Source organism: Budorcas taxicolor, chromosome 10, assembly GCF_023091745.1.
Source record: "Budorcas taxicolor isolate Tak-1 chromosome 10, Takin1.1, whole genome shotgun sequence".
Lineage (NCBI taxonomy): Eukaryota > Metazoa > Chordata > Mammalia > Artiodactyla > Bovidae > Budorcas > Budorcas taxicolor.
In genome coordinates, this window is record NC_068919.1 from 5,229,980 (window position 1) to 5,254,613 (window position 24,634).

Here is a 24,634-nt window from a genome sequence, read left to right on the forward strand (position 1 = left end):
CAAAAGAAAAGAAAAATCAAGGAGGAGGAAGTGCAACAGGGAGAGAAAAAAAGACAAGTCAAAACAAAATAAAAAAACAAAAAACAATAGTAGAAAACACCAGAGCCGTCATGTTCTGTGGAACAGTGAGACACAGCCTAGCATATATGCACTTGAATTCCCAGAAGATGAGAATTCAGGCCAAAAAAAACCACCCAAGATATTTCAAACTTTGATCAGAAATACTAACTCACAGATTCAAGAATCTCAATAAACCCCAAGCAGGGTAAACACAGTGGAAACTACAACTAGTTACTGTAATCAAGTGGACGGGAAAAAAAAAAAAAGCAGCAGCCGGAGAAAAAAAGACACATGACGCAAAAGGGAGCAACAGTAAGAAATTCTAATGACTCCCCATTAGCAAGCCAGGAGAGAGTGGGACAGCTTCAAAACAAGCAGAAATACCTGTCAATCTAGAATTCATATCAAGGAAAAACACCGTTCATATATGAAGGTGAGATAGCATATACGGATAAACAAAAGCTTTGCATTACCAGTAGACTTGCAGTACAAAAAAAAATTAAAGAAGCTAAGTTCCTTACCTGGAAGAGAAATAATACCAAATGGAACGTGGACAGTCAAGAAAGAAAGAAAGAACACCAAAAATGGTAACTGTGTGGGTCTGATATGTGTTTTTTCCAGCAACACTAAGCAATTGACTCAATTTTGACACTATTTACCATAGCGTCAGATTCCGCAGGGTAAGGGCTCAGGCCTACAAGGCTGCCCTCGCATTCTCTCTTTAGATGCCAACCCAAAGTCCAGGCTGTCAATCTGTGTGCTTCTGAACCACGTAGCTATAGATGGGAGGTTCCCAGGACCCCCACTTAGCTTTGATTAATTTGCTACAGGGCTTACAGAACTCAGACAAACCCTCTGCTTACTAGGTTACCAGTTTGTTATAAAAGGTATAACTCAAGAACAGCCACATGGAAGAGATGTGTAAGGTACGGGGCAAGGGTGAGGCACGTCCATGCTCTCTGGGTACATCACTCTACAGGCAGTCTCTACCTATTTACCAACCTGGAGGCTCTCTGGACCTAGTCCTTTGGGGTTTTCAAGGAAGCTGCATCAGACAGGCATGGCTGGTTAAATCAGTGACCCCTGGTAACTGAACTCAACCTCCAGCCCCTGTCCCTTCCCTGGAGGAGGGGATGGAGCGGGAGAAGGGAGGGTAGAGGAGAGCTGGAACGGAAAGTTCCACTCTCTAATCACATGGTTCCCCTGGCAACCAGCCCCCAACCTTCAGGTCACCAAGTGGTTTTCCGAAAGATACCTCATTAACGGAACAAAAGATAACTTTATTAATTACTCTTATCACTTAAAAAACTCCAAAAGAGCTCTGTGCCGGGAACAGGATGAAGGTCTCTCTCAAACCCCGCCCCTCACACAAGCTTGGATGGTAAAGAATCTGCCTGCAATGTGGGAGACCCAGGTTTGATCCCTGGGTCAGAAATATCCCCTGGAGAAGGGAATGGCAACCCACTTCAGCATTCTTTCCTGGAGAACTCCATGGACAGAGGAGCCTGGTGGGCTGCAGTCTGTGTGGTCACAGAGTCGGACACGACTGAGGACTAACACTTACTTCCTTTATATACATATTTCTTATTATAGGTTACAATATCACAGATAGGTGGAACAAAGACCGTTCCCCACCCACATCCCTGAATTTCTTTTAAAAACAACTGTTTAAAGCAAAAACATGATTCCATCCCAGAGTAAAATGTATGACAACAATAGCACAGAGAGTGGACGGGAGTGGATAAATGAAAAAAGGGTTATTAAGATTTTAACATTACATGTTATGATAGAGTACTAATTCAAGGTAGACTCTAATAAGAACACATACTGTAATTCCAAGAGCAACCATTAAAAAAATAAAACATCTCTGAAAAAGCATTTGATAAAATTTAATATCCACTCATGATAAAAATAGAAAACTAGGAATAGAAGGGAAATTCTTCAACTTATTAATGAACATCTACCAAAAAAGTCCTAGAAATAGCATCATAATTAATGGTGAACTGACATTTTAATTAATCAATAATTAATTAATGAACTGAATGCTTTCCCCTAAATCATGAACAAATCAAAGATGTCTGCTTTCCTCTGGATCATAACCAAAGCAAAGATGTCTGCTTTTGCCATTGCTATTCAACATAATATTGGAAGTTCTAGTCAGTGTAGTAAGGCAATAAAAGGGCATACTGACTGGAAAGAAAGAACTAAAACTTTCCCTACTTGCAGATGACATGATGGTCTACACAGACAATCCCAAGGAATCTCTGGCATGAGAGCATTTTCCATAAAAGAAAATCTGATAAGATACAGATTTCATCAAAATTTAAAACTTGCTCTGTGAAATATCTTGTTAAAGAGGATGAGAAGACAAACTACGGAATGGGAGAAAATATTTGCAAACTACAGATCTGAAAAAGGATTATATCTAGAATATATAAAGACTCTGGAAACAGGAAAAAGCAAAAAATCTGTTAAGAACATGAGAAAAGAAATATTTTAGTAAAGATGTTATACAGTTGGCAATTAAGCACATGGAAAGATATTTAACTTCATTAGCGATTAAAGAAATGAAAATAAAAATCACAATGAGATACCATCATACACTTATCAGAATAGCTAAAATAAAAAACTGTTTTAACACCACCAAATGCTGGTTAGGATGCAGAGAAACTGGATCATTCATACTGCTGGGGAGAATGTAAAATGGTAAAGCCACTCAAAGAAACAGTTTGGCAGTTTCTTAAAAAAAAACTAAATAAGTAGCTACTATATAATGCAATGGAGAAGGAAATGGCAATTCATTCCAGTATTCTTGCCCGGAGAATCCCATGGACAGAGGAGCCTGGTGGGCTACAGTACACAGGATCGCGAAGAGTCAGACATGATTGAGTAACTAACAAACAACATATAAGGCAAAAATTGCACTCCTTGGCATTTATTCCAGAGAAATGAAGATTTATGTTTATTCAAAAAATCTGTACATGAATGTTTATAAAAGCTTTATTCATAATAGTCCCAAATTGGAAGCAACACAGATATCCTTCAATGGGTAACATGGTTTAAAAAAAATACCAAAGGTATATCCACACTATGGAATACTATTCAGCAATAAAAAAAGATATCACAGCCTGCATGAATCCCAAGAGAACTATGCTAAGTGAAAAAGCCAATCCCAAAAGGTTCCCTACTGTATGATTCCCACTTATATAATATCTTAAAATGATCTAATTTTTAAAATGGAGAATAGATAAGTGGTTGCCAGGGGTGGGGTGGGAGGGGAGTGGGTAGGGTCATAAAAGGTCAGAATTAAAATCCTTATGGCGCTGGAAATGCTCTAAATCTCATCTTGTGTCGTTCTTGTGTCCTGATGGTGACACGTGCACCAAGTTTCGCAATGTTACCACTGGGCAACCTGTGCAAAGAGCACATGCGGTAGCTCTGTACTATTCCTGTCAACTGCATAAGAACCTATAACTATGTCAGAATAAAATTTTCTTTAAAAAAGTTAAAAAGCTTTGCTTGTGCTCAGTCACTTCATTCTCTTTGTGACCCCATGGACTATAGCCTGCCAGGCTCCTCTGTCCGTGGAATTCTCCAAGCAAAAATACTGGAGTGGGAGGCCATGCCCTCCTCCAGGGGATTTCCCGACCCAGATATAGAACCCAGGTCTCCTGCATTGCAGGCAGATTCTTTACCGTCTGAGCCACCAGGGAAGCCCAAAGGGAAGAATAGAAAATACTTGATTAATCCAAAAGAAGGCAGAGAAGGAGATAAAAATGAACAAAGAACAAATAGTAAGCAAATAATAAGATGATAGATGTAAAACCAATAATTGATTAAATGTAAATGGAATAAATAACTCTAGTTAAAAGGCAGAGATTGCCAGCTGCCTAAAAAGCAAATCTGACTATATGCTGTTTACATTAAACATACCTTTTATTAAAAAAAAACTTTTTGTTAGACTCAAAGAGTTGTAAGAATAGCACTAGTAATTCCCAAATACCCTTAGTACTTTTCATGCAGATTCCCTAAATGTTAAACATTTACCATATCTTCTTTATCCTTAATATCTCTTTTACCTTTTTTTGAACTATTTGATAGAAAGGTGTAGGCATGATGCCCATTTATCCCTAAGTTCTTCAGTGTATAATTCCTAAAAACATTTTCTAAGGTAACCAAGTGAGTGAGTGAGTGAGTGAAGTCGCTCAGTCGCGTCCGACTCTTTGCGACCCCATGGACTGTAGCCCACCAGGCTCCTCCCCCATGGGATTCTCCAAGCAAGAGCACTGGAGTGGGCTGCCATTTCCTTCTCCAGGGGATCTTCCCAACTCAGGGATCGAACCCGGGTCTCCTGCATTCCAGGCAGATGCTTTAACCTCTGAGCCACCAGGTAACCAAAAAAAAAAACAAACAAAACCCAGAAAATTAATCTTAATGCAACAGTATTATATTAACTGTAGACTTTAATCAGATTCTTTCCACTGTCCTAATGTTGCTATTAATAGCAAAAGAAATCGCAGGTTAGCACTGCATTCAGTTGCCTGTTTTTTCCAGTGTCCTTTGATCTGGAACAATTCCTCATTCTCGCTTTGTCTTTTATGACATTGACATTTTGGAAAAGTGCAGTTCAGTTTTTTTCGTAGAGCATTTCTCATTGGGGATTTCTGATATTTATCCATGATTTGATGGAGGTTATGCATTTTTTGGCAAGAGGACTGCAAAAATGTTTTGTGCATCCTATCAAGGAGCATATGACGTCAGTTTGCCCCACTGCTGGTGTTAATTTTGATTACTTGACTCCATAGTAGTTATTTTTCACTTCATAATTAATATCTTGTGAGAATATACTTTCAGACTATGCAAATATTTTGGTACGCCACAAAATTTCATCATTTTAGTACCCAGTCATACCTGAATTAATTCTTATTATGATGCATGCGGCTCAGAGGGTAAAGCGTCTGCCTGCAGTGTGGGAGACCCGGGTTCAATCCCTACGTCGGGAAGATCCCCTGGAGAAGGAAATGGTAACCCACTCCAGTACTCTTGCCTGGAAAATTGCATGGACAGAGGAGCCTGGTAGGATATAGTCCATGGGGTCGCGAAGAGTCAGACATGACTGAGTGACTTCACTTTCACGATGCATGCCAAATGGTATTTTCCCCCCAAATTCATCATTTCTTCTTATATTTATTAGCTGGCTTTCTACTATAAGGAAGAGAGCCCCTTCTCTTCCTTCCTATCAGTATTAGAATCATGGGTTATTATTCTATACAACAGTGTGTAGTCTTTTACTGTCAATATTTATTTTGATACTCAAATTATCTCAGATTTAGCCAGTGGAAGCTCTTTAAGCTTCTTTTGTCATGTTCCAAACATTCTTTGAACATTTCCTCACTTTTTGGATCAAGATGTTCTGGGCTCATTTTATACTTTATCTCAGGTCTGGAATCGGGCATTTCTTTCTTTTTTTTAATATAAATTTATTTATTTTAATTGGAGGTTAATTACTTTACAATATTGCTGTGGTTTTGCCACACATCAACATGAATCCGCCATAGGTATACACGTGTTCCCAATCCTGAACCCCCCTCTCTCCTCCCTCCCCGCACCATCCCTCTGGGTCGTCCCAGTGCACCAGCCCCAAGTATCTAGTATCATGCATTGAACCTGGACTGGCGATTCGCTTCATATATGACATTATACATGTTTCAATGCCATTCTCCCAAACCATCCCACCCTCTCCCTCTCCCACAGAGTCCAAAAGACTGTTCTATACCTCTGTCTCTCTTTTGCTGTCTCGCATACAGGGTTATCGTTACCATCTTTCTAAATTCCATATATATGCGTTAGTATACTGTATTGGTATTTTTCTTTCTGGCTTACTTCACTCTGTATAATTGGCTCCAGTTTCATCCACCTCATTAGAACTGATTCAAACTTATTCTTTTTAACGGCTGAGTAGTACTCCATTGTATATATGTACCACAGCTTTCTTATCCATTCACCTGCTGATGGACATCTAGGTTGCTTCCATGTCCTGGCTATTATAAACAGTGCTGCGATGAACACTGGGGTACACGTGTCTCTTTCAATTCTGGTTTCCTTGGTGTGTATGCCCAGCAGTGGGATTGCTGGGTCATAAGGCAGTTTTTCTTGACAAACTCTGGTTCCTTTTAGTGTAAACTAGTATTTAGAAACAAAGATCTGAGTACTAGGTCTGCTCATTGCTACTAGGGTGTAGTTGTTCCTATGCTCTCTTAGCGGGTAGAGGTAGGAAAGAAATGTATGAATGCACACACACATATAATATATATATAAATGCGGACACATCCACTTTTATTCCTGTATCTATCTATTTATTAGGAACCACAAGTTCATACTGATGCCTCCAAATCCAACCCGGCACCACAGGGTTCCTTCTGTCCTTTCCACTTTTCATATGTGTAACTCCCTTCTCTGGCAGTGAGAAACTTGGCTCTCGTTATCCACAATACATTTAAGTGTTTAATCCTAGAATACATATAAGATAGTTTTTGAATTGTTCATACTTCCTGTGAAAAAGAAATTTACTAACTAGAGTTTAATATTTATTTACACTTCATTTTTTGTCTTTAGCCTGAGGGTATTTAGTCCAAATACTGCGTTTTAACTTATTTGGATGGGCCGGGGAAGATGAACAGTTATCATAAAAGGATAGTATTAGGGATCTTTGTGGTGATGGAACAGTTCTGCATATGTTGATTGTCTTGGGGATTATATGAAGCTACACATGTGATAAAACTTAGAACTACATATGATGAGTGCAATCTGGGTGAAATGGGTGAAATCTGAATATGTTCTGTAGATTATACCAATGTCAATTTCTTCTTTGTGATACTGTTACAGTTATGCAAGATGTAATCACTAGGGGATAGACAGTGAAGGGTATAGAGGACCGCTCTTACTAGTTTTTGCAACTTCCTGTGAATCTTTATTTAAAAATAAAAAGTAAAGAAAAAAGGTTGCTTGGGCTTGTCCTCCCCCCAACTCTCATCCCTCAGCCCCATTTAAATGAATAATAATTCATTTAAAACACAGGTTAATTTGTTTGTATTGCTTGTTAGGCTCTCCTCCAACTTCCTTACTGATTTATTTTTCTGAGTACATAAAACATCAACATGGTTCTAAAAGTCTAAAAGTTATAACTATACAAAGAAGTATATTCAGGAAGTACTATACTATCAATACCAAATTAAGGTCATTATCACTCCAGCCCAGCACCCTCGCTCCTTTCCAGCCCATCTACCCCTGTATGTAAACAATTCGATCGGTCTGCATTTATCTTAACTGTTTCTTTTTTTTACAATTATAATCATGTATATTAAAAATGTTCTCCTTCTTATATATATATTTATTATGCATACTCTATGTATTTTGCTTTGTTTACTTAACAATATATTTTGGAAAACAGTTCATAAAAATTTTGCTCCTATTTTTAATATTTACTCTTTTATAGCTACATCTTCATTTTGCAGATATCCCACAGACATTCAACCCTGTCCTATGTATGGGAATTTGGGTTGTTTCCAGTATTTTGCAATTATAAACCATGCTGTTGTAAATATCTTTTGCATATGTATTTTCATACTGTTAAACGTGCATCTTTAGGATAAATTCCTACACATGATTTTTCTGGGTCAAGAGATTATGTACATTTAGTTTTGTTAGATATTGTAAAATTCCACCACACACACCCCCGCCCCCACCGGCCGTAACACTTGTACCACTTTGCATTACGAACACCAGCAACGTATGGCACCTACCTGCTTTCTCAAACCTTCACTAACAGTGTTTTACAGTGCTTTGAAATTTTTACTCTTTGTATAGGTTGGAAATAGTATCTCAGTGTAGTTTTAATTTATATTTATTTATTTTTTATATACATTTCTTTAAAGATAAATGAAGTTGGACATTATACAAAAACAAAATTACTATCTCTAATAAACATAGATGAAAAAGCCCTTAACAAAATATTAGCAAATTGAACCTGTCAATAGAAAAGAATAATATATTACAATCAAGTAGGGTTTTTTATTCCAGGAATGCAAAGTTGGTTATAATACGAAGGAATCAATCAATGTAATTCATCATATCAGTGGAATGAGGGAGGAAAAACTGTGATTATTTCAATAGATGAACAAAATACATTTTATAAATTCAAATACCTATTCTTCACAAAACACTGACTATCTTAGACAAAGAAGGAGGCCTTCTCAATCTGACAATGGGCACCTATGAAACATCCACAGCTAATATTATACTTAATGGTCAAAGACTGAATATTTTCCCCTAAGATCAGGAACAAGGCAAGGATGTCTCTTCTTGTCACTTCCCCAGCATTCTGCTGGGGTACCAGCCCTTGCAATAGGGTAAGACAAGGAAGGAGAAGGTATACAGATTGGAAAGGAAGAGACTAAACTTTTCATTTGCAGACAATATATTGTGTACATAGAAAATTCTAAGGAGATCACAGAAAAATTCCTTCTAGAATAACTGAATTCAGCACGGCTGCTGGATTTCTACCACTATCAGTGAACCACTGAAAAATAATAGGTCACATAAGTTATACTTTGGTCAGAACTTTGGAATGATACCTATGTAAATTAGTTTATATCATTTAACTGCATGTAAACTATACATAAACTTTAAAAGATTAAAAGGTAAGGCCATATAAAGTATCTTCTAGTATAATTTGGGGTGGTTGCAAATTTTCCCTTCCTGAAAAGTTTTAAATTAGGACCAGGTTTCATTTAAACTATTTTTGTCTATGTTTAGTTTAAATTTGTTTACAGTTACCCACTCCTTAGATTTCCCATCTCTCACTAGAATCTGGGCATAAATAAATAAACAGTATGGGAGCTGGATCCAAATGAAATACTAACGAAGTGATAGAGCAAGCATGATTTTATGAATGCTTCCTTCTGGCTGACCACTGTAATGTACTGCCTTCTTTGAACTGACCTTGCAATTAGGAAGTCTTGGGTTTAAATCTGGATTCTAAATCTGATTAGCGATGTAAACTTTGGCTAGTTATTTAACTATTTAGAGTATTTTTTTCATTTGTTAAATGGGAACAACATTATAAAGCTTTATAAAAACATGAGATAATTAATGTAACAATGACTGGCACATTGTATGGACCCAATTAATGTTTGTCTTAATCTTAGCAGGATAGTTTAACTAAATCTTTATTACAATTCTATTTGGAATGACATTTTCTTCTAACAGAGGAACCAGAAATGTACAAGAGTAGTCTTGGTTATCAACTGGGAGCTTACGGGATGGGGTGGGAAGCAGAAAAGGAGCTCACAGAGATTCCCTCAAGGGTTACCACCCTACAGTAGCTCTCCCATAGTTATTTCCTGTTCCAGCAACTGTTCATGAAATTACAGTCATGGTAGCTTATTTTCCTTCCTTTGGATTCTAAAATTACTGGTTCAAAAGAGGAATCATTGGTCCTAGCCAAGAACTCTTACTTCTTTGTCTCTTCCTAATGGAATGCTTCACTAATTGTTTAGAGAAAGTGAATTCCCTACTCTTAATATCTGGGCTCATTCTACAGGTACAACTGTATTCACTCTTGGATCACCTCTTCTTCCCCTTTTATGGACAGGCCTATTTCACCCAACAAGACTTTAGTAAACATTTACACCAGGCTCTCTGACTGAGGGTCAGAGAAGATGGTAGTGCTTAACAGCTAAAAACTTGAGGGATGAGTGAAGTTATTAGACAAATGGATAAAGTGGGAAATTTAGGCTGCATTTAAGGTAACCTGCCTCTTCCTAAGAAATTATGCCTTAGTAGCAAATAATAAGTTGGTTGAGAAACTATTTTTTTCAAAGGTTAAAGAGACAGGAACTATTTCTCTACCCTTTTCCCCCCTAATTTAACTACTGTTTGGAATTTTCTTTTGAAATTATGTTCCCAGATCAAAAAATAAAACAAAGCTAAGACTCACCTCTGACTCCTCTCAGGAATGTCCAGCACAAACCCAAACATCATCTCAGCAATTTTATTGGAGCTGCACGTGGGGGTCCTGTCCACCTCTACAGCGATAGACAGCATCCTCTGGAGCTGGCATACAATCCTGAGTCCAGAACACAGAACACAAATGAGCAGGAGGGTCCCTGCTGGCTGCGATGAGGTGCCCGCCAGTGTACTAAAGGCTCTTGTAAAGCACACACTAGGTCAGGGAGAACTACTCAAGCATCAGCATGCTTTTATTAGCAATTTCACCTACCTGAATCCCTTTTGCCAGATCATACTATCAACCTCTCAGAACCTGGGGTTGCACTGCAAAAGCAAGCTGCTTTTAAATTCAAAAATAGAAACATACAATCTTTCAAAAAATATAGTTCTTGTTGCTTATCTATTTATTTAAAAAAAAATTTTGGCCATGCCACAAGGCAAGTGGGATCTTAGTTTCCTGACCAGGGATCAAACCTCTAGAACCTTCCTCAATCTGCCCCTGCATTGGAAGCATGGAGTCCCAACCTCTGGACTGCCAAGGAAGTCCGTAGGAACATATAATCTTAACGCTCTAGAGAGCTTTAAGGACATCTAACCTAAAACTTCTATATTCTACCGGTGAAGAAACAGCTCAGAATGACTAACAATTACCTGAATTTCTCTGACAGGAGAAAATACAAATTCACTGCATGGCTTCCTCCTGCTACTGGTTCCTTCACAACAGTCTTTCCCTAAGTTCAGCGCCAGAACTTCAGCTGGTGAAGCATGACCCTCTCTCCCATCAGACCTAACTGTGGGAGAGACCCAGGCTGAAGGAGGGAATCTGAGCAGCCCCTCAGAAGGTGAGCCTCACCTGAAGGTAGCCTTTTCTAATGTGCGCTGTTATTTGTGAGGCAAAGAGGGGCTCTGTTTGCAGAAAATCTGCAGCCAGGGACACAACAGGTGGACCAGAGTCAGATCAGATTCTGGCTCTGCAATGACAAGCTATTCAATTTTTGACAAATTACTAAACTGCTCTGAGTCAAAATTCTCTCATCTCAAAAACGGGGAAATAACACCACCTATTTCATAAAGTTGTGCTGAGTAACAGATCTGGCATATAGGCACTAGTTAATGGTAAACAGCAGTGCCTACTGTTGTGAAGATCATGATAAATTTTCAAGGACTCTAATTTTATTTTTCTAATATCTACTTATAATTACTATTATTATATTAGCTTTCTCTTAAGGAACAGTGTCTGCCTCTCTCTTGGCCTATATACTGGGGTTCTGACATAATCTTATTTTCCTACTTTAGGACCTTCCCCATTCTGCCCAAGCAAATGCTTCATCATTCCAAAACATTCTTCCTTTAGATACACAATTGTCTCCTAGATTAGTTAAAATCCATAGTACTTATTTAAGAATCCGGTCAGTGCAACTAAATTATAGCACTGTGAATTTAGTTGCTATATTTGAACAAATGCTATATTTGAAATATCAAGTTTAACTGGCTTTATAAACATAATTGGCATAGAATAGCAGGTTACTTGTACAAGGCCAGCTCCAGCCCATAAAATCCTGGCATTTCCCCCAAAATGCCAAGACCACTTTCGATTCTGTTAAAGAAATGCCAGGAATTTCTTTCCGGTGCAGTCTGAGGGAATGGGACCTGATCTGGTCTGAGTCATTGCTGTTACAACTTGTTGGAACCTGCAGGTTGAACTGCTATTCTTCTTCCAGGACCGGAGGAGAGAGACCCAGGCCTTTCAGGATTAGAGGCTGCTAGAATGTCCACTACCCATGAGTCCCCATCTGTCAGGGGACAGATGAAGTGGTGAGTGGCTTTGATCCTGTATTGTCTCCGGGAATCTAAGAAGGGGAGGCACTGTTGTTCACTTTTGCTCCACTTCAGCTGGTGAATTCACTTAGTGATGTCCTGTTCACCTAGGGGGAAAGATCTGCTTTTGTTTTACCTCTGGAATTAGGAACTTAGCCTTTGGTCAAAATAAGGTAGTTTTTAGTAAGAATCAGCCTATGTTATAAGAGCTGTTAATTTTGGGGAAACTGCTCATAGAGAGTGGTGCTAGTCTCCAACACAGTACACCCCAGAGCTCTAGGAAAGATCACTTCTGTCTGCTCCTTACAGCTGATTGGCGTTCTTTGTCAGGTTAGGTTGGGAAGAAGGGTGACTACTGTTGGTCTTCAAGATTCCTTTTCCTGGAGAGGTTTGATTCTCATTTGGGGGCTGGATTAATCTGTCTTCAGTTACTGCTCTGATCAACCACTTGATGACATCCCTGCAATGGAGAAGAAGATAAGAAAGAAAAAGTTTAAACTTCTATCTTACTGTTAGGGTGCTCAGAACTGCAACTTTAACATGGGGACTCCTAGACACTTAGATTTCCCTAAAGGCAACAGAGAGGAGCCCCTAAGCTATTTTCAATATTTTACAAGTCTAATGGAAACCCTGCATTTAATTGCAGGAAGGTTACAAAAGATAAGTAAAATGTCAACGATTTTCTTTAAGTTAGAATTGTTGAAAGGTATCTCCAAGGGTAAAGTGTACTATCTGTGGCTTCCTGCCCAGGAACATGCCTTGACAAGGCAGAAAGCTGGACTAGACAGCCTTGCTGGCTTTCTATTATTGGGCTAATAACCAAAGCTTAGAGCATGTTCAGTGTAGTCATATCTTATACAGGGTGTAGGTGCTCAGTGTTAGGGAGAGAAAAGCTTCTCATACAGTCCACATTTAATTTTGTTGCCTTCTAAAATCTCACTAATAGTAAATACTTTTAAAAAATCCACAAAGAAGGGAAGAAAAGGAAGGCAGATAATAACGGTAAAAATCTGGAAGTTGGAAGGAAAATCAGTATTTCACAAAACAGAATATTATATAGTAGTGGAAATGTATACGCTACAGTGGATAGGTAACAATATGGACAAATTTTAGTGCACTATAATATTCAGTGAAATAAAAGTACCAATCGATTACATACAGCATGATACTCTTATAAACAGCTAAAAGGAACTAGAATAAAAATATATACTTCACAGGAACACATACAGATGCAATAAACTACATGAAAAAGAAAGAAAAATGATGAACATTTGGGATGCCAGTTACTTTGGATGCAAAAAGGTGCAAAAGTGGGTGATAGAGGATGGATGTGTGGTTAGATATAGGTAACTGTCAAGGTCCTAGCCTTTGATTTAAGGGGTGGGGTAAGAGATGCTGATTACAAAATTCAGAGTAACCAATTAGCTAAGTAAATAAGGCAACTGTCATATTTAGATGATGTTTAATCTAACTCTATGCCTTTGGCAAAGGAATACATTTGAACTGACTTGGCAGAATTGAGGAAGCTGAGTCCTAAGCCACCGGTAGAGAAGAGTAATCCTATTTAAAGGCAGTACAAGGTTTCCATGAAGTTAGGATAAAGAGGGTAAATTAAAAATAAATATAATGGTTTATAATCTGTTTAAGAAACTTTTTAGAGCCCTAGATCTTCTTTTCCAGCCCTGAAGACTACAGGTTAACTCTGTGGAGAGATAAACAGGGTCTCTGGACTAGGATATCAGGCACAGCTGGGAAACAAAGGCATCAAAGCAAAAACAGGGGCGTTAAGTGGACCTGCACATGCTCAGTGCAGAGATCCTCGCCATCTTCCCACACCTGTCTTTCAAAAACCTGGCATCCTGGTCTCTATCCTTCATGGAGGAGATCTGAAGTCTTTTCTAGAAAACCCATCCAGACCAAGAGGAAAGATCTAAAGTCATTAACAAGGTATTTTCTAAGAAATGAGAAGCCAGTTCCACCTACAGGAAAACTCAGAAATGACAAGTCCTCACCTGTACTCAGAGCTTCCATCAGCTTTTGAGCACATCAGCTTTTTGCCCTTAAACAAGAATAGAGCACCAAATTTTTCCAGACATCTATGGACATATTCTAACAGAAGAGATTAAGGGAAAAAACCCCAAACCAACCTGCCTCTCTCCTCAGAAAAGCAACTTGGAGAAAACAGACATTATACAGAAAAGTAACAAAAACAAAAGCTATCATTAGTAACATCAAAGATATGAAAAGACACAGATGTAAGAAAGCAAAAGACAAGATTCCTATTTATTAATTTTAAAAAGGAACATTTAAAGAAAAAGTAAAAGAGCTCTTGGAAATTAAAAATATAGTAACAGCAATGAAAACTCTATTTTCCAGAAATGAAGGATATGAAATGGCCCACTGAATGTCCAGCATAACAGATGAATATAGACCTAAAACAAGTATACTGGGAAAAAAGATTCTGCAAACATCCAGAGAAAAAAATCAAGGCACATACAAAGAATCAGTAATCAGAGTAGCCTATGGCTTCTTCACAGCAAGAAGCTGGGAGGCAATGGAAAATTTGGAAAATTTTCTTTAATATTCTGTAGAAAAGTTATTTGTAACCTAAATATCTATACTCACATGAATCAATGTGTGGAAGATAAAGATATTTTCAGATATACAAAAACTCAAATTTTACTTCCCACATACCTTTCTAAGAAGCTACTGGAGACTGATCCATCAAAACAAGGGAGTAAACCAAGAAAGAAAAGATATGAAACATATCCAACACTGGGAACAGGTGAAGGGAATTTCACATTTATGATAGAGACTTGGCAAAGAGGACAGCCAATCCAGGCTAAAGGAGGTCGAAGTACCCCACCACAGACCTTCAAGAAGAAGAACTTCAGAAGTGGGAACAAACATCTTGACAGGATATTTAAATCAAACAGCAGAGAATTTGGGACTGACTTCTGATATGCAAAAGAATAGGAGGAAACTAAAAATGAGGCAATTATTAACTCTAAGGAAAACAAAAAGTTATGAGTGGAGGGAAAAGTAATCATAGTTTAGTACTGGGCTCAACTCTGACTAGCACACAGTTATAGTGATCAGAACATCAAATACTGATCTAAACAAAATTCTGATATAGCTATATTATGGTATGGGGGCTGGGAAGTGTGTGTGTGTGTGTGTGAGGAGGGAAAGAGGAAAAAGAGCTAACTCCTCATCTTACAGGTGGGGAGTCAACAGATAGTTAATAATAGTCAACTATAGCCAACAGCAGACAGCAAGGAGATCCAACCAGTCCATCCTAAAGGAGATCAATCCTGAGTGTTCACTGGAAGGACTGATGCTGAAGCTGAAACTCCAATACTTTGGCCACCTGATGCGAAGAGCTGACTCACTTGAAAAGACCCTGATGCTGGGAAAGATTGAGGGCAAGAGGAGAAGGGGACAACACAGGATGAGATGGTTGGATGGCATCACCGACTCACTGGACTTGAGTTTGAGTAAACTCCGGGAGTTGGTGATGGACAGGGGGGCCTGACGTGCTGGCAGTCCATGGTGTCGCAAAGAGTCGGACACAGCTGAGCGACTGTAGTGAACTGAACTGAACTGAACAAGAAAACATCAATAATTAGCAACACAGGCAAGTTATTCAGCCATGAAGAAGCTAAATCCAAGGAATCTCTTAAATGAAAGAGTTGAAAGCAGTTACCCCTGTTGGAAAAGAAAATGGGGGTGAGGTCATCTGGGGACAACTATATTGCTTAAATTGTGTAGAACTAGATTACTCTTTGTATGCACAGTTAAACAGAAAAGAAAATCCCTTAAGGGGCTACATGGAGACTGACTTACCACCACTCTCTTTTAAAAGCTTATTTTTGAGGTATAACTTATATAAAGTAAATTGCACACGTTTTTTGTTTAATGAGGTGTTTTTTTTTAATTTTAAGACAGAAAATGGAAATTTTAATTGCACCAAGCTGAGGATTACAACCCAGGAATAGCCTCTTCTCTGACAACTAAAGGTCAAAGCACAGTTATATCATTTGATGAGTTTAGATAAATATATGCACATATCCATGTACCATAACCTCAATCTAATAGCCATCTCTTATTGAATCAAAGGGCTTCCCAGATGCTCAGACGGTAAAGCATCTGCCTGCAAGGCACGAGACCCAGGTTCGATCCCTGGGTCGAGAAGATTCCCTGGAGAAGGAAGTGTCAACCCACTCCAGTACTCTCGCCTGGGAATCCCATGGAGGGAGGAGCCTGGTAGGCTATAGTCCATGGGGTCGCAAAGAATCGGACATGACTGAGTGACTTCAATTTAGTTTTAGTTTTTTATTGAATCAAATACAGCTGGTTTTCCCTCCAGCTGGAATTGACTTTTTTCATTAAGAAAGCACAAAATAGTGTATTTTATTTGCATTTAGAGGTCATAAATTCCCATCTTTAAACTCAAGAGTTTACTGTTGGGTACACTGAGAGGCTCATGCCCTGAAAGGTGGAAATGAAAATGAGCAACTTGTTAACGGACTGAGTTGGGTTCAGGTCTCCCATCTCCCAATTCAACACCTAAGCTCATAAAGCAGAATAGTCAGGAGAGCTGCTGTCACTATTTAAATTGTTGTTTTTCAATTTTACACCCAATTATGCTATCCTGTGCTCTTGTAGTTTCATTACTTACTGATTTTCTACCTCTATAATTAACATTTAAACTTCACAAAAAATGCCACATTCATAGAAACGGATGGAAGCAGGCAAACCTAGGGAGAAAAAGCCATCGTCATTGTTATTGCTCAGTTGCCCAATCATGTCTGACTCTTTGATACCCCATGGACTGCAATACGCCAGGGCTCCCTAGCCCTCATCATCTCCCAAAGTTTGCCCAAGTTCATGTCCATTGAATCGGTGATACCATCTATCCATCTCATCCTTTGATGCCCTCTTTTCCTTCTGCCCTCAATTTTCCCAGCTGACTGATAATCAAAAACATAATGAAATGTCCTTCTTTTTTAATTAAAGGAATTATAATAGATCAATATCCCATATTGGCCTGTGAAAACTATTCTTAAAAAATATGCAAGAACATATGAGAATGTATATGACTGAAAAAAATCTCAGTGATTTTAAAAAAAAGGAATGCTGAAGAAAACAGTTTCCAAAAGAAGCAAAAGAAGGGGGGTAGTTGCAGGATGAAAATTCTACTCTGAGATCCCTACCCTAGAAACCACATTTCCCCCTACTTTTATAAGGATATGGTAGTTTCCCACTCTGAAGCTTCTAGCAGCTTTAGCCCTGATTTTACAGAAAAAAAACATGTGTTTGTTACCTTATTGTATCTTGTTCCATGTAGCCTATTACAAAAGATTTCTCAGAAAGTTCAGTTCAGTTCAGTTCAGTTGCTCAGTCATGTCCGACTCTTTGCGACCCCATGAATCACAGCACGCCAGGCCTCCCTGTCCATCACCAACTCCTGGAGTTCACTCAAACTCATGTCCATCGAGTCGGTGATGCCATCCAGCCATCTCATCCTCTGTCGTCCCCTTCCCCTTCTGCCCTCAATCCCTCCCAGCATCAGGGTCTTTTCCAATGAGTCAACTCTTTCGCATGAGGTGGCCAAAGTATTGGAGTTTCAGCTTTAGCATCAGTCCTTCCAAAGAACACCCAGGACTGATCTCCTTTAGAATGGACTGGTTAGATCTCCTTGCAGTCCAAGGAACTCTCAAGAGTCTTCTCCAACACCACAGTTCAAAAACATCAATTCTTCGGCACTCAGCTTTCTTCACATTCCAACTCTTACATCCATACATGACCACTGGAAACCCAAAAAAGATGTCCTTTTCATTATAGGTGACGAGAATGCAAAAGTAGGAAGTCAAGAAACACCTCGGGTAACAGGCAAATTTGGCCTTGGAGTACGGAATGAAGCAGGGCAAAGGCTAATAGAGTTTTGCCAAGAGAACACACTGGTCATAGCAAACACCCTCTTCCAACAACACAAGAGAAGACTCTACACATGGACATCACCAGATGGTCAACACCAAAATCAGATTGATTATATTCTTTGCAGCCAAAGATGGAGACGCTCTATACAGTCAGCAAAAACAAGACTGGGAGCTGACTGTGGCTCAGATCATGCACTCCTTATTGCCAAATTCAGACTTAAACAAACTGAAGAAAGCAAGAAAACCACTAGACCATCCAGGTATGCTGCTGCTGCTGCTGCTGCTAAGTCGCATCAGTCGTGTCCAGCTCTGTGCGACCCCATAGGCTCCTCTGTCCCTGGGATTCTCCAGGCAAGAACACTGGAGTGGGCTGCCATTTCCTTCTCCAATGCGTGAAAGTGAAAAGTAAAAGTGAAGTCGCTCAGTCGTGTCCGACTCTTAGCAACCCCATGGACTGTCGCCTACCAGACTTCTCCGTCCATGGGATTTCCCAGGCAAGAGTACTGGAGTGGGGTGCCATTGCCTTCTCTGATTCAGGTATGACCTAAATCAAATCCCTTATGATTATACAGTGGAAGTGAGAAATAGATTTAAGGGACTAGATCTGATAGACAGAGTGCCTGATGAACTATGGACGGAGGTTCGTGACATTGTACAGGAGACAGGGATCAAGACCATCCCCATGGAAAAGAAATGCAAAAAAGCAAAATGGCTGTCTGGGGAGGCCTTACAAATAGCTGTGAAAAGAAGAGAAGTGCAAAGGAGAAAAGGAAAGATACAAGCATCTGAATGCAGAGTTCCAAAGAATAGCAAGGAGAGATAAGAAAGCCTTCCTCAGCAATCAATGCAAAGAAATAGAGGAAAACAACAGAATGGGAAAGACTAGAGATCTCTTCAAGAAAATTAGAGATACCAAGGGAACATTTCATGCAAAGATGGGCTCGATAAAGGACAGAAATGGCATGGACCTAACAGAAGCAGAAGATATTAAGAAGAGGTGGCAAGAATACACAGGAGAACTGTACAAAAAAGATCTTCATGACCCAGATAATCACGATGGTGTGATCACTCACCTAGAGCCAGACATCCTGGAATGAGGAGTCAAGTGGGCCTTAGAAAGCATCACTATGAACAGAGCTAATGGAGGTGATGGAATTCCAGTTGAGCTATTTCAAATCCTAAAAGATGATGCTGTGAAAGTGCTGCACTCAATATGTCAGCAAATTTGGAAAACTCAGCAGCGGCCACAGGACTGGAAAAGGTCAGTTTTCATTCCAATCCCAAAGAAAGGCAATACCAAAGAATGCTCAAACTACCGTACAATTGCACTCATTTCACACGCTAGTAAAGTAATGCTCAAAATTCTCCAAGACAGGCTTCAGCAATACGTGAACCATGAACTTCCCGAGGTTCACGCTGGTTTTAGAAAAGGCAGAGGAACCAGACATCAAATTGCCTACATCTGCTGGATCGTGGAAAAAGCAAGAGAGTTCCACAAAAACATCTATTTCTGCTTTATTGACTATGCCAAAGCCTTTGACTATGTGAATCACAATAAACTGTGGAAAATTCTGAAAGAGATGGGAATACCATACCACCTAAACTGCCTCTTGAGAAATCTGTATGCAGGCTAGGAAGCAACAGTTAGAACTGGACATGGAACAACAGACTGGTTCCAAATAGGAAAAGGAGTACGTCAAGGCTGTATATTGTCACCCTGCTTATTTAACTTCTATGCAGAGTACATCATGAGAAACGCTGGGCTGGAAGAAGCACAAGCTGGAATCAAGATTGCCAGGAGAAATACCAATAACCTCAGATATGCAGATGACACCACCCTTATGGCAGAAAGTGAAGAGGAGCTAAAAAGCCTCTTGATGAAAGTGAAAGAGGAGAGTGAAAAAGTTGGCTTAAAGCTCAATATTTAGAAAACGAAGATCATGGCATTTGGTCCCATCACTTCATGGGAAATAGATGGGGAAACAGTGGAAACAGTGTCAGCCTTTATTTTTAAAAACATGTGTTTCCTACCTTATTGTATCTTGTTCCATGTAACCTATTATCATAAAAGATTTCTCAGAAAGTAGCAGCAGCAAATGAGGCTTATCCTGAGCTACTCAGGGGGGTGGGAGTAAATTCAGGCTTATAGCAGCTGTGAGGGTTACACAAGTCCACGTTTTCCCCTGTGTCTCTTGAGGCTGTCTGAACAAAACTGAAATAGATCAATGCAAGTCTGATGGTCTCAGGGGGAAAAACCATACAAGTTATGGCACCTGACACACAGTTGGTACAGAGGGTTTTTTTTTCTAGGACTGTCTATATATCTGCCTGCAATGCAGGAAACCTGGGTTTGATCCCTGGGCCAGGAAGATCCTCTGGAGAAGGGAATGGCAACCCACTCCAGTGTTCTTACCTGGAGAATCCCATGGACAGAGGAGCCTGGTGGACTAGAGTCCGTGGGGTTGCAAAGAGTCAGACACAACTGAGCGGTAACACTTCCCCTTTCATAGTAATAATAACTATCCCTGTTACATTATCTAGTTACTAGACAGCCTCATCCGCCTGCTGTGTTCTCCGGACTTGATGACTCTTGTCGTCCCAGGCTTCGGATAGCTGGTTACCTGACATTGTGGGGTTGCTTGTCACAGGACAGCACAGTGCTCGCAATGGCTTGCTGCAGGTGCTGTCGCTGCTTCCTCAGGATCTGCTGGAAATCATCTTCCAGGGTCTGTACTACATAACGCAGAAAGAAGACTCGCCCGGGCAGGTTTTGTCCCTTGGGGAGAAAAAATGAGAAGTAAGTATTTGTTCTCAGTCGCCTGGATGACACTGAGCCCTGGGCTCTCATAAATACTAAATCAAGGGAAGACGCATGAGTCAACAAGTGTGTCTGTATCCAAAAGAGAGGCCTGTGGGAGAGAGCAAGCAGCCCAGGTCATTGCAAAAGAGGGCAAACAAGGCAATCCTAGAGCTTGAAAAGTCAGTTTCTCTCTCTCACTGAAGCTCAGTGGTGAACCCCCGTCTCAGGAGAGGCCCCAAGCTGTGTATATCTGAACAGAGAGACAGAAAAATGACTGCTAAGCTGCTATATCAAACCGCCATGATCTTTATCTCACTGCCAAACTTCTAATAACATGAGCTGATATACAGTCTATTGTTTAAGCAACTCTGAGCTGGGTTTTTTGTTACAGGTGAAATGATCCTAATTGCTGAAGCCCAGCTAATGCAGGTAAAGAGCATGGGCTTTGTGATGCAGAGACCTTATTTGTTTGTTTGAAACTCAGCCCCATTCCTTATTTAACTTACTGCTCTGAGTCTCAGTGTCCTCATGGTTTACATGGTGATCACCCTAACCTTACCAAAGCCAGGCAGGCATGCACAATTTGTTGGTTTCCTTTTACTGATAAAGAGAGACTTAATTCTGGCCTTGTTCTTTGTTTTCTAAATGCCTTACAGTTTTTTGGTCCCTCATTTCCTACATCACTGTCTTTTGCCTTTAGTTGATTTTTTTTGGTAATCAAATGCTTATATTCTTTTCTAATTTCCTTTTCTGTACACTCTATAGCTAGTGTCCTTGTGGTTACCATGGGGATTACATTTAACATTCTGAAATTATAATACTTTGAATTTATACTAGGTTCACTTTAATAACACACAAAAAGCTCAGCTCTTTATGGCTCTGTTCCCACCTGTTTTAATTGAAGTCACAAAACTACATTGTGTGACCAAAAATAAACTCATAATTCTTTAAAAACTTCTTGGTTTATTTATTTAGTTTTGGCTGCTCTGGGTCTTCACTGTTGTGCTCAGGCTTTCTCCAGTTGCTGCAAGTGGGGGCTACTCTCCAGTTTCGATCTGTGGGCTTCTTGTTGGGTGACGACTCCTCTTGTTGCAGAGCACGGTCTCCAGGGCGCATGGGCTTCAGTCGTTACGGCTTGCAGGCTCTAGAGACACAAGGGCTTAGTTGCCCCATGGCATGTGGAATCTTCCCAGTCCGGGGATGGAACCCGTGTCCCCTTCATTGGCCGACAGATTCTTAACCACTGGACCACCAGGGAGGTCCAATAATTCTTTTCAGTTCTTTTCAGTCTTTCAAATTATGTAGAAAACACAATGTGGAGTTACAAAGTTAAATAACACTAGCTTTTAGATTAATAATTTTAAAAGGTATTAGTCACTTAATACATTATAGAAAACCAATGTGGAGTTACAAATCACTGTCATAATAGTTTTTATGATTGCCCATATATTTATCTTTACTAATATCTATTTCTTCATATGTCTTCAAGTTACTGTTCAGTGTTTCATTTTGCCCTGCAGGACTTCCTTCAGCGTTTCCTGCTGAGTAGGCCCAGTGGGAATGAATTCCTTCCAGCTTTTGTTTATCTGGGAGTTTCTTTACCTCTCCCTCATTTTTGAGGGACAGTTTTGTTGAATACAGGAATCTTGGTTGAGTTTTACTCTTTAGCACTTCAAACGTATGACCCCACTACCTTTTGGCCTCACTTCTGACGAGAAATCTTGCTGAGGATCTTGTATCGACATGTCACTTCTCTCCTGCTGCTCATTCTCATTTCTTGAAGGCAAGTTTTGCCAGATATGGTATACTTGGTTGACAGCTTTTTTCTTTTAGAACTTTGAATACATCATCCCATTACCTTCTGACCTACATGGCTTCATTGAGAGTTTGCTGAGAGACTTATACAAACTCACCTGTATGTGATAATTCACTTTTTCCTTGCTGCTTTTAAGTCTGACTTTGGACAGTTCGATTATAACGTTTCTTGGTTTGAGTCTCCTTGGCTTACCCTCACTGGTGCTAACCTTCTTGACTCTGCGTGTCTATTTATCTCCTCAGAGTCGGGAGGTTCTTTGGTCACTGGGCTCTCTGGCCCTCTCTTGTTCTCTGGAACTCCCATAATGTACGTGTGGTCCGTTTAATGATGCACCATTGTCCCGCAGGTGCTCACCAATTTTGTTCACTGTTTTCTTTTTGCTCCTCTGTCTCAAGGATTTCAAAGATCTGTCTTCATGTTCACTGATATGTTTTCCTCCTGCCTTATCAAGACTGTTGCTGAACTCCTCTAGTGAAATTTTCAATTCAGTTATTATACTTTTCAGCTCCAGAATATGTCTGATTATTATCTATAGTTTAAAAATTTAATATTCTCATTTTGTCCATGCATCATTTTCCTGCTTCATTTTGTTTGTGTTCTGTTTTAGCTCCTTGAGCATCTTTAAGATGGTTTTAAAAAAATTCTTTCTCAGGAAGTTGAGAGATTTGTATTTCTTTAGGGTCACTTTCTGGAACTTTATTTCATTCTTTTGATTGGGCCACACTTCCCTGTTTCTTTGTGTGCCTTGTACTCTTCTTTTGAGATTTAAACATTCGAAAAAAACAACCAACTTTCCCAGTCTTTATGCATTGAGTTCATGCAGGGCAAGGCCCTTAACAATCAGTCTGGCTAAAGGTTCTCAGCGCTCTCAGAACTTTTCTGGAGATGTGTTTTCTCTGAGCTTGGTGTATGCTTTTATCTGTCTTAACTCCCCAAGCAGCTTGCCCTTGTTTCTTCTCAAGAGCCACAGTCTCTTGCTCCCCCAGTACCTGTTCATGGGAATGCGTATTCTCTGAAGCTCTAAAACGCTGCAGTGCTCACCTTTCTTTTCAGCCAGAAAACTAAGCCAGGGTTTTCAACAGTGTTCTGAGTCGGGTGAGACAAAAACTATGCCCATAACAAGCCAGAACACTGGACTTGACGTTCTCTCTTTTGTTTCCACCCCAAGGGAGAAGCCAGGGTATGGGAGATTTCCTCCCGGTAGCATTGCGCTAGGCTGGGTACAGGGAGGGGCATGGACACACAAAAATACCAAAAACATTCCTACTCCTTTTAATGGAGTCCCTTCTTGGTTATGCTTTGGTCTGGGTACTGCAACTTCTCAACTGGTTGCTAGAGTTTTCACAAAGGTATTCTGGTTCATATATTGTTGTTAAGTTGGTGTCTCCATTGGGGAACAAGGGCCTGGAGCGTCCTCGTCTACCATCTTGGTGGTATTTCCCAGATCAGCCTTTCTTAAAGCCCTGTGGTTTTTTGCTCCAATCTGGAGTGACTTTAGGTCTACTATTTGTGGTAGTCTCAGGACTTCTCTTTCTTATTCTTCTGGATTAGATCCAGTGTCTTTTGGATCCTGTGCCTCTTCCTCTTTTGATTTCTCCCCTATTCTTTGTAGGCATATCTTCAAGTAACCTATGAAATGGGGTATATGAATATCTTTTCAAGCTTGTACATGTCTGGAAATGTCTTTATTCCACCCTCACACTTGATCAATATCTTGGCTGACTAGAGAATTCTAAATTGACAATAATTTGTTCCATCCATGTTCTTTTGGGTAAGTAGACACAAAGCTGGCAATTAAGCTCAAGGATCCCTAAAGTTCAGAATGTACACTTTTTTCTGGAGCACCAACTCTACACTGAAAGGAAGTGAAGGTGAAAGTAAAGTCGTGTCCAACTCTTTGGGATCCCAGCCTACCAGGCTCTGGCAGGACCACAGCCTACCAGGCTCCTCCATCCATGGGATTCTCGAGGCAAGAGTACTGGATTGGGTTTCCATTTCCTTCTCCAGGGGATCTTCCCGACCCAGGGATCGAACCCAGGTCTCCTGCACTGCAGGCAGACGTTTTACCCTCTAAGCCACCAAGGAAGCCCATACAAGAAGTCCAAAAATTCTCTGTTCTAAAGGGTAGATTTCCTTCCTCTTTGGCAAGCCTGTGTTCTAGCCTGTAGCTTTTGCTGCCTAGGTTCATCA

The 24,634-nt window shown here is 39.9% G+C and overlaps 1 protein-coding gene across 1 annotated transcript in view; it reads right to left on the reverse strand.

Annotated features, from left to right (window-relative positions):
* SIMC1 (SUMO interacting motifs containing 1) overlaps nt 1-24,634 on the reverse strand; it is an 81,509-nt gene that overhangs the window by 11,798 nt on the left and 45,077 nt on the right. Inside the window, exons 5-7 of the mRNA XM_052647032.1 lie at nt 20,450-20,604; nt 12,194-12,346; nt 10,058-10,186 (exon numbers count right to left, since the gene is read on the reverse strand). Coding sequence (XP_052502992.1) covers nt 10,058-10,186; nt 12,194-12,346; nt 20,450-20,604 — 437 coding nt within the window. The remainder of the gene's footprint in view (nt 1-10,057; nt 10,187-12,193; nt 12,347-20,449; nt 20,605-24,634) is intronic.